The sequence below is a fragment of the Salvelinus sp. IW2-2015 genome, linkage group LG20, assembly GCF_002910315.2.
Source record: "Salvelinus sp. IW2-2015 linkage group LG20, ASM291031v2, whole genome shotgun sequence".
Taxonomy (NCBI): domain Eukaryota; kingdom Metazoa; phylum Chordata; class Actinopteri; order Salmoniformes; family Salmonidae; genus Salvelinus; species Salvelinus sp. IW2-2015.
The window spans coordinates 59268322-59279118 of NC_036860.1; the positions used below are offsets into that span (position 1 = coordinate 59268322).

Consider the following 10797-nt stretch of genomic DNA (forward strand, 5'->3'; position numbering starts at 1 on the left):
TGGGAATTTTGGAACAGCAGACATCTTCTGGTGTCATGATATCCTCACCAGTCCCACTCCCATTCATAAGGGGGCGATAGCAAAGTTTTTTATTTCTGTCATTTCATTTTGTGAAGTGTTGCCGCCTTCCCTTGCTAGTAGTAGCTAGCTGACAGCCTAGCTATACCCCGATGAAGACAGCTTGTCTGTCGAAATCTTGGTTATTAAATGATTGCATCTGAGCTCCTAGAGTGTGTGGCTCTCCTTTAATTTTTCAAGTGTTCTACTCCGCTAGCCAGCACCTCGCCTAAATAGGTGTGCGTTTTTTCCGCCTCTAGATTAGCCTGGCTAAAAACACAGCAAGCTAGCTGGGACACTCTTTTCACGCCACTTCAATAAAAATGAATTTTCGTAGCAGGTTAGGAGAGCATTTTTGCTAACCCTAACCCTTTTCCTAACCTTAACCTCAGTCTCCTAACCTGCTACGTTAATTCTACTAACCTGCTCCGTAAGTTCTCCTAACCTGCTACGAAAAAGTAACTTCAGTTTCGAAGTAGCGTGAAATGAGTGTTTAACCATGCTAGCTAGCTTCATGTGAAATAAATCAGATTTATAATTAAAAAATATGCCCTGGCAAATATACTTATACAGTGCCTTCGGAAAGTATTCAGACCCCTTGACCTTTTCCACATTTTGTTACATTACAGCCTTATTCTAAAATGTATTACAGTTTTTCCCCCTCATCAATCTACACACAATGCCCCATAATGACAAAGCAAAAACAGTTTTTTAGAAATGTTTGCAAATTTATACCGGTGTAACCTAAAACATTATCCCAGTTTGATATGCTGCTTGTGTATTCATTCTGATATCAGCAAAAAATAGAAAAGCATGTTTTGGTCACAGAGAAAAAAAGCACATGGCTAGCTAGCTGGCTACAACAGGTTCTACCATTTCACACTAGCCTGGAATCACTGGTTATTTCTTGTATACAAAATACCTTTTGGGGTGGATTTTTATTGTTTGAACAGTCGCTGAGATTACTACTACACTGATGAATAGCCTATGAATAATATTTTGATGAATAGCCTATAGATCAGATCAAGGAACCAAGCGACAACACTGCCACAACGGCTGCGGAAGGAATGATAAGGTGTCTCTCAATTTTCAGGTAGTACAAAAGTACATTGCATGCCGGAGCGTATTACAAGGCTCCGTCCCTTTTGTGACGAAAAACGACATTGCAACACTCCATACCGTCCTTCTCCGTAGTGTGTGAATTTACCTCTAGGGGTTAGGTTTAGGTTTACAATTAGGGTTAGAATTAGGGTTAGAAGTTAAGACAATTTATGAATATATATTCATTTATGGACATTTACTTTGTATTTATTATGGATCCCAGTTTGCTGCTGCCAAGGCATCTGCTACTCTTCCTGTGGTCCGGGCAAAATTAAAAGCAGTTATACAATTTTAAAAACATTACAATACAAGTGTGTGCCCTCAGGCCTCTACTCCACTACCACATATCTACAACACAAAATCCATGTGTACGTGTGTGTATTGTGCGTATGTTATCGCGTGTGTGTGTGTGTGTGTGTATGTATGTGTCTGTGCCTATGTTTGTGTTGCTTCACAGTCCCCGCTATTCCATAACATGCATTTTTATAACATTTTTTAAATCTGATTCTACTGTTACCTGATGTGGAATAGAGTTCCATGTAGTCGTGGCTCTATGTAATACTGTGCACCTCCCATAGTCTGTTCTGGACTTGGGGACCGTGAAGAGACCTCTGGTGGCATGTCTTGTGGGGTATACATGGGTGTCTGAGCTGTGTGCTAGTCGTTTAAACAGACAGCTCGGTGCTTTCAACATGTCAATACCTTTTACAAATACAAGTAGTGATTAAGTCAACCTCTTCACCACTTTGAGCAAGTAGAGATTGACATGCATATTATTAATGTTAGCTCTCTGTGTACATCCAAGGGCCAGCCATGCTGCCCTGTTCGGAGCCAATTGCAATTTTCCTAAGTCCCTCTTTGTGGCACCTGACCACACGACTGAACAGTAGTCCAGGTGCGACAAAACTAGGGCCTGTAGGGCCTGTAGGACCTGCCTTGTTGATAGTGCTTTTAAGAAGGTAGAGCAGCGCTTTATTATGGACAGCCTTCTCTCCATCTTAGCTAATGTTGTATCAATATGTTTTGACCATGACAGTTTAGGAACAATGTATGATGGTTGTTCCAAGAAATAAGCTTGTATGGACATGACTTTTTAACATACAGTAGATTGCTTTCACGTCTCTGACATTCACTCACAGCTATATAGGAAAAACAATGTGCAGAAAGAGGTCATCTAAATGACCCGGAAGCCTGCTTCTTCCTAGGGATGAAAATATCATAGGCCTACTACAAACTGTAAAGTTCATGGCATATATTATTAGCCATGCAGGCCAATTGGGTTAAATATATATATTTCATTTTGTATTTATTTTTTATTCCACCTTTATTTAACCAGGTAGGCAAGTTGAGAACAAGTTCTCATTTACAATTGCGACCTGGCCAAGATAAAGCACAGCAGTTCAAAACATACAACAACACAGAGTTACACATGGAATAAACAAACATACAGCCAATAATACAGTAGAAAAAAGAAAAATCTATATACAGTGAGTGCAAATGAGGTAAGATAAGGGAGGTAAGGCAATAAATAGGCCATGGTGGCGAAGTAATGTAATATAGCAATTAAACACTGGAATGGTAGATGTGCAGAAGATGAATGTGCAAGTAGAGATACTGGGGTGCAAAGGAGCAAGATAAATAAATAAATACAGTATGGGGATGAGGTAGTTGGATGGGCTGTTTACAGATGGGCTATGTACAGGTGCAGTGATCGGTGAGCTGCTCTGACAGCTGGTGCTTAAAGCTAGTGAGGAAGATATGAGTCTCCAGCTTCAGTGATTTTTGCAGTTCGTGCCCATACTCTCATTACTGGGGTCAGACAAAATCTGCAGGAAAACTTTCTAATCACTACCTTCAAAGCATTAAATGCAATACACAACTTTTATCAACAGGTTTTGCAGCATTACTTGGTTTGAATTAATCACACAGGTATTACTCAGGGATAACACATACCCCACCACACCTGACAGATCTGTGATGGTGAGGAGCGTCATAGGATGTGTCTCTATTGGAGACTATGCATTGAGGGCAGAATCTTGAAAACTGTGTGAGAAACGACTGAGTATAAATCTTCAATTTACATCAGGGGTGGTAAACTCATTCCATAGGGTTAGGTGTTTTGGGTTAGGTATAGGTTAAGGGTTAGAAGTTAGGAAAAATATGATTTTGAATGGGAATCAATTGTCTGGTCCCCACAAGGATAATAAAACAAACATCTTACCCATAGCAGAGGGTAGATAAGATCAGATGTTGTCGGCATGTTTCAAAAGTGTTGCATAAAGATTTGTTGGCATTTTATTGCTTTGAAATGTATAGGAATGAAGGATGTAGGTAATGTTGTCTGTCTGGTGTAGAAGGATTGTTCTACTCAGTTATATCACCATCACCAGCTGGGTGTTCTGTGTGCAAGGAGTTTTGAATATTAGTTTTATTTGGGATCTTACCCATAGCAGCCAGTGAGGGAGGACAGGGCCAGTACTCTGTCTCTATCTTTGAGGGCAGGTTGGGGTCTGGTTTCTGAGCTGCTGGGAACTTAGACGACTGGATAATGCTGCCCATCACCTTCTGCTTGCTGACCTCTACAGACAGGGAGAGAAAGAATTACACACACACACGCTCTTATACACACACACGGAGACACAAACACACATCAAAGGCTTACAATCTCAAAGCCAAACACACACACACACACACACACACAACACACACACACACACACACACACACACACACACACCACACACACACACACACACACACACACACACACACACACACACACACACACACACACACACAACACACACAACATATACCAGTACTGTTTAAATTAGGCAGCTTCATGTAGATGTTGGCACCATTATCTGAAATAAAACACAGAATTAGAAAAGTGTGTGTGTGTGTGTGTGTGTGTGTGTGTGTGTGTGTGTGTTGGTGCACATGTGTGTGTGTGTGTGTGTGTGTGTGTGTGTGTGTGTGTGTGTACCTGGCCTGTGGAAATGCTGCTGTAGGGGAATGGATGTCTTCCGGAGCTGCATTGTGGAGCCTCCTGGAGACCCTCCATCCTCCCTACACATCTTCAGCTAAGAGAGAGAATAGAGAGAGGAGAGAGAAATATATGGAGAGAAAGGGAGAGAGTTAGTGCTGCTGGGTAACTGGATGAAGAGAAACACCTACACAGCGCAACATAGAGAAATAAAGGGAAAAGGGAGGGGGAGACAGGGGAGATCAGGAAAGGAGAGAGGTCTGAAGAAATGTCTTACCTTAGGAGAGGGAGGAGGAGAGATGGAGGGAGGAGAAAGGGATCTCTGGAGATGGAAGAGGAGAACACAGTCACATCACACTTCTCTTCCTAAACAGCCTTTACGAGTTACTTACTGTAACATGAATTGTGTGTGTACCTCTCTACGGGACGTATGCACTGCGTCTAGTGGTGAGTAGGTGAGGTGAGGTTGGTAGGTCATGAGATCTGGTCTCTCCACCTGCAGAATAGCACAGTCAGTGGTGAATCACAAGCACGCACGCATGCACGCACCGCACCGCACCACACACACACACACACACACACACACACACACACCTGAAGAATACTTTTGTCTCTGGGCAGGGCAGCCATATCCGTGTACTCCATCACCTCATCATTCACACGGGCCTGGAGGGACAGAGAGAAAGAGTGTGTTGGTGTAGTGTGTATGTATGTGAATGTGTGTCACAGGAGGTTGGAGGCACCTTAATTGGGGAGAATGGGCTCATGGTAATGGCTGGACCGAAATAAGTGGAATGGTATCAAATACAACAAACCTTGTGTTTGATGCCATTCCACTTGCTCCGTTCCAGCCATTATTGTGAGCCGTCCTCCCCTCAGCAGCCTCCACTGGTGTGTGTGTGTGTGCATTTTACCTTGATGCTGGGTGAGCCAGGAGCACATGGACCTCGCAAGGAGGACATTCTGCCCGTGGCTGGCCATCCCTCTACCCACACACACACACACACACACACACCACAACATCACACACACACACAACGCAGAGACACACACACACGTCATAGTCACACTTAACCCTAACCCCTCCATCCACAGAGGAAGACGTACAGTACCTTCTGAAAGTATTCATGCCCTTTGACTTATTCCACATTTTGTTGTTACAGCCTGAATTCAAAATGGAGTACTTTTTTTTTTTTTTTATCTACACACAATACCCCATAATGACAAAGTCAACAAAATATTTGAAGACATTTTGTGAGTCAACAAGTTACAATCACCTTTGACAGTGATTACAGATGTGAGTCTTTCTGGGTAAGTCTCTAAGAGTTTTCCACACCTGGATTGTACAATATTTGCACATTATTCTTTAGAAAATTCTTCAAGCTCTATCAAGTTGGTTGTTGATCATTGCTAAACAACCATTTTCAAATCTTGCCATAGATTTTCAAGCTGATTTAAGTCAAAGATCATTTGTTGCATTACTTGTGAGGCACAGGTGAGTGAGCATAATAATGAGCTTTTCATTTTTTTATTGGACTGATGGCCTGCATCTGATGGTCAGTCTGGGGGGAGCAGCGGTGAGGCTGCCTCTCACCCGACTCACCATCCCTCCGGTCTCCCTCCCTTCACTGAGAAAAGGGGACACGGTCTTCCAGCTGATGGCAAAAAAAGTCACGCTGCATTATTTCTGCCTCATGTTGTTACTCCTATGACCAGAGAAAGTGAAATATTCCTCAATATTAAAAAGACACAAGTCGCTAATAATAACAACGCAAGCTTATGGGAACACTTTACTGTCCTCGTTCATTACAGCTGCAGTACTGGTTGTAGCATGAGTGGAAGTAGGGAGAACATGCATTTTATGACTTCTAAAAGTGTTGAACAAAGTGTTGTTAATGATGAATGATGATAACAACTTAAACATGAACTTACTCATAAAAACAGCAGCTCTTTGCTATATTCGTCGAGTCTCTCTCTAGTCATGGTTTTAAAAGTTTAGAAATCTCACAGTATCAACTTTGGTGTGCATTCAAGGTTTCTTTTTACGGTCTATGGCTTTAGGAAACAGATATGGTGATCTGAGCTATCTGATTGGCCAGCGGTAGGCTTGTAGGTGCACTTGATTTTCTCTCTAGGATTTTGCATGTGCTTAGCTCCATTACGTTTATTTTTTATTCTGATAAACTCCCAGTCCTTAATGATTACAAGCATACCCATAACATGATGCAGCTACCACCATGCTTGAAAATATGGAGGGTGGTACCCAGTATTTTCTGCTGTATTACTTTAGTGCCTTGTTGCAAACAGGATGCATGTTTTGGAATATTTTTATTCTGTACAAGCTTTCTTCTTTTCACTCTGTCAATTGGGTTAGTATTGTGGAGTAACGACAATGTTGTTGATCCATCCTCAGTTTTCTCCTATCACAGCCATTAAAATCTGTTTTCAAGTCAATATTGGCCTTCCTCTCCGGCAGCTGAGTTAGGAAGGACGCCTGTATCTTTGTAGTGACTGGGTGTATTGATACACCACCCAAAGTGTAATTAATAACTTCACCATGCTTAAAGGGATATTCAATGTCTGCTTTTTAAAATGTTTACCCATCTACCAATAGGTGCTCTCATTTGCGAGGCATTTGAAAACCTCCCTGGTCTTTGTGGTTGAATGTGTGTTTGATATTCACTGCTCGACTGAGGGACCTTACAGATAACTGTATGTGTGTGGTACAGCGATGAGGTAGTCATTCAAAAATCATGATAAACACTATTATTGCACACAGAGTGAGTCCATACAACTTATTATGTTATTCTCACATGTTTACTCCTGAATGTATTTAGACTTGCCATAAAAAAGTGGTTGGATACTTATTGACTCAAGACATTTCAGCTTTTCATTATTAATTAACTTGTAAAAAAAAAAAAAAAAAAAAAACATAATTCCACTGACATTATGGGGTATTGTGTGTAGGCCAGTGACACAAAATCTAAATATAATCCATGTTAAATTCAGGCTGTAACACAACAACATGTGGAACAAGTCAAGGGGTGTGAATACTTTATGAAGGCCCTGTATGTTTGTGTGTCTTACCTTCTGCATGATGGTGGAAATCCTTCCTGTGGCTTAAACCAGATGGCTTTGAGAGAGAAGAGTGGGAGAGAGAGAGGGGGGGAGCAGGGATGAGAGGAAGAACAACTCAGAAGTAGAACAGTGATGTAGATAAGGTTCATAAAGCCCGTCTTTCTGATGGAGGATATTGTTGCCACTGTAAACTGTGTCCACATGCTCCTCACAACATCACACTCACACTAACCAACTCACAATAACCACGTTTCCATCCACAGTTTTTATGAGAGTAAAGTCACAGATTAAAAAGAAATCAAGACAGCTGTGATGTAAACTTTTTTATAAATGCTGAAAGATAATTTGTTCGTTCAACACGGTGGGATTTTTTTGTGTCTGTAAAATTAATTATGCGAGAAATGGCGGTGGAAATGACTTTAAGCACAAATATTGATATAAAAACCATCATATCGAAGTAAACTTGGAGTTACGCAATGATATGGTGTGTGGTCCTCCCACTACAACTCAGGAAACCATGCAGTTTATGAGGCTACAAATGAAATAACTTATGAACTTCACAGGGTGGTGAAAGTGCCCGGTGAACATGATGCTCCTTTCCAATAAATATTGAGGGTTTTTATTCTGGAGACATGATGATCGATGCTTGACTGCTGTTTGACAAATACAAATATTCTCACTCTCATCCATAATAATCTTATTATGTAGACCTGCCTACCCACACTGTATCTGTGAGCTGTTGGCTAGAGCACACGTGCCAAGAACAGATAAGTCACATTTGCTATTTAACGCAACAGCTTTTGTGACAAAACTACCAGTATAGTTGAAAATGTGATGGAAACACATTGAACTTCAGATTTTTGCCAGCTGTACGGTGTTTCCTCTGACACATTGGTGCGGCTGGCTTCCGGGTTAAGCGAGCAGTGTGTCAAGAAGCAGTGCGGTTTGGCGATGGTTGTGTTTCGGAGGACGCATGGCTCTCGACCTTCGACCTCTCCCGAGTCCATGCGGGTGTTGCAGCGATGGGACAAGACTAACTACCAATTGGATATCGGGAGAAAAGGGGGTAAAATAAAAGTTTTTTAAAAAATTATATAAAAACACTGCCTTCAATAGTCACCCTACATTGTGTGTGAATGCACAGAACTCCCTTCTATAGCGCAAGTGAACAGCAAACCTGGTTTCAAAAAACAAATAAAGAATGTGAGTGCCACGCTTGTCGTGGTTAGAAGAAGAGGAGGACCAATGCGCAGTGTGGTAAGTGTCCATATTGTTTTAATACGAAATAATGAACACTGAACAAAAACAAGAAAACGACCACTCCTGTACGGTGAAACAGAAACACAGAACAGAAAATAATCACCCACAAAACACAATGAAAAACAGGCTACCTAAATATGGCTCCCAATCAGAGACAACGACTGACACCTGCCTCTGATTGAGAACCATACTAGGCCCAACACATAGAAATCTACCAACAGAACAAAACATAGAAAAACAAACATAGAATGCCCACCCAACTCACGCCCTGACCAAACTAAAATAAAGACATAACAAAGGAACTAAGGTCAGAACGTGACAGCTTATTTTAATGTCTTTTTCGTTATGGTGTCGGACGCACACTATGACTAGCTGTCGCTATTTGCGTCGGCTAATGGGGATCCTAATAAATCAAATCAAACGTGATGAAAGAAAGATAATCTTTAAACAAGTGAGAGTTAAGACTATCATTAAGAGTTTAAAGAAAGAGAGAAAGGGAGAGAGAATAGAGGAGGGTTAAGTCCCCATGAAGCAGAGGGCTCCCTCACTTCCATCTTCTTCCTTCTCCCTCCTCCCTCTTCTTCCTTCTCCCTCCCCCTTCTTCCTCTCCCCCTCTTTTTCCTCTCCCCCTCTCCCTCCTCACCCTCTTTCTCTCTCCTCTCCTATTCTTCCTCCCTCCTCTCCTCTCCCTCTTCCTCCCCCGCCTCCCTCTTCTTCCCCCCCCTCTCCCCCTTCCTCTCTCTCTTCCTCCTTCCCCCTCCTCCCTTTCTTCTCTCCCTCTTCTAACTCTCCCTCCTCCCCCTTCACTTCCTCCCCTCTCTCCTCTACCCTCTCTCCCCTCTCACCCCGCTCACCACTTCTTCCTCTCCCCACTTCCTCTCTTCCTCTCCCCTCCTCCCTCCCCTCTCTTGCCTCCTCCCCATCTCTTTTTTTCTCTAACTGAATTGTTTATCAGTCCAGCCAGTCAGGCTGACGCCCAGCCAGCCATCACCACGGTTACAGTCCCCCCACTAGGGAACATCCCCTTGGAGAGGCCTTCTCTCTTTCTCTGTGTCCATCTTTCGCACCCAGTCCCTCCTTTCGCCTTTCTAAGACACACACACATTTTTGTAATTGACATTTTCCAGAGCGACTAACATTTGTGCATTCATCTTAAGATCGCTACACACACACACACACACACAAGCACACACACACACAGTTACAGTGTATAACCAGCAGTGTGTGGCAGCTCTGAGCTCTCTGCCAGCAGTGTGAGTAGATTCATATTGATCTACTGGGATCTGTTTCTCTGAAAGTAGTTCCTGGGTGAGGCGATCTATCGGGAGCAGACAGGCCACATTTAAGTAAAATATAGATGGGGTCTAGTCTAGAGGGTAATAGAAGGCTAATAGCTTCACCTTGCTTATACCTATAGAAATCTGTTCAAATGTTATTTGTCACATGCACAAGTACAGTGAAATGCTTAACTAGCAAGCCCTAACTAACAGTGCAGTATTCAATATGAAAATAATTATAACTAATAAGAAAATAAAGAAAAATTTTAAAACACATGAAATTAGAAATAATAGAGGAAGCTATATACAGGATTAATTTACAGTGTGCAGAAATACTGGAGTATTTGAGGTAGATATGTACATGTAGGCTGGGATTTGGAGAAAGTGACTGGTAGCAGGATAGATAATAATAATAATAGTAAACAGTATGGTCAGCATAAGTGGTGGTTAGAGTGTATGGTGGTTAGTGTGTGGTGGTGGTGGTGTGTGTGTGTGTGGTGGTGATCGTGGTGTGGTAATGTGAGTGGGTTAGTGTGTGTGTTAACTTCGGGCTGGGTGGTTTGCGTCTTGTGCTGTCGGTAGAAATAATATGTAGAAGGTGAGTGGTATAGTGATGTTGTGTGTTTGTGTGGTGGTTAGTGTGTGTGTGTGTGTGTTGTATGTGTGTGTGGTGGTTAGTGATGTTGTGGTGGTTGTGTGTGTAGTGGTGGTGTTGTGTGTGTGTATGGTGGTGTGTGTGTGGTGGTGTGTGTGTGTACTGGTGGTGGTGTGGTGTTGTGGGTGTGTGTGTGGTTAGTTGGTGGTGTGGTGGTTAGTGTGTTAATGTGTGGTTGAGTGTGTGTGGTATGGTGTGTGTTGTGTGGTGGCGGTGGCGTGTGTTGTTGGTGGTGTGTGTGTGTGTGGTGTGTGTGTGTGTGTGTGTGTGTGTGTGTGTGTGTGTGTGTGTGTGTGTGTGTGTGTGTGTGTGTGTGTGTGTGTGTGGTGTGGTGTGTGTGTGTGTGTGTTGTGTGTGTGGGACCTGGACATTTGATAGCTGTT

The 10797-nt window shown here is 42.5% G+C and overlaps 1 protein-coding gene across 1 annotated transcript in view; it reads right to left on the reverse strand.

Moving 5' to 3' along the window:
• LOC111981110 (dematin-like) overlaps nt 1–10797 on the reverse strand; it is a 52998-nt gene that overhangs the window by 17953 nt on the left and 24248 nt on the right. Inside the window, exons 2-9 of the mRNA XM_070449523.1 lie at nt 7232–7277; nt 5059–5129; nt 4739–4810; nt 4560–4640; nt 4422–4466; nt 4145–4241; nt 3975–4022; nt 3603–3737 (exon numbers count right to left, since the gene is read on the reverse strand). Coding sequence (XP_070305624.1) covers nt 3603–3737; nt 3975–4022; nt 4145–4241; nt 4422–4466; nt 4560–4640; nt 4739–4810; nt 5059–5106 — 526 coding nt within the window. The 5' untranslated portion in view covers nt 5107–5129; nt 7232–7277. The remainder of the gene's footprint in view (nt 1–3602; nt 3738–3974; nt 4023–4144; nt 4242–4421; nt 4467–4559; nt 4641–4738; nt 4811–5058; nt 5130–7231; nt 7278–10797) is intronic.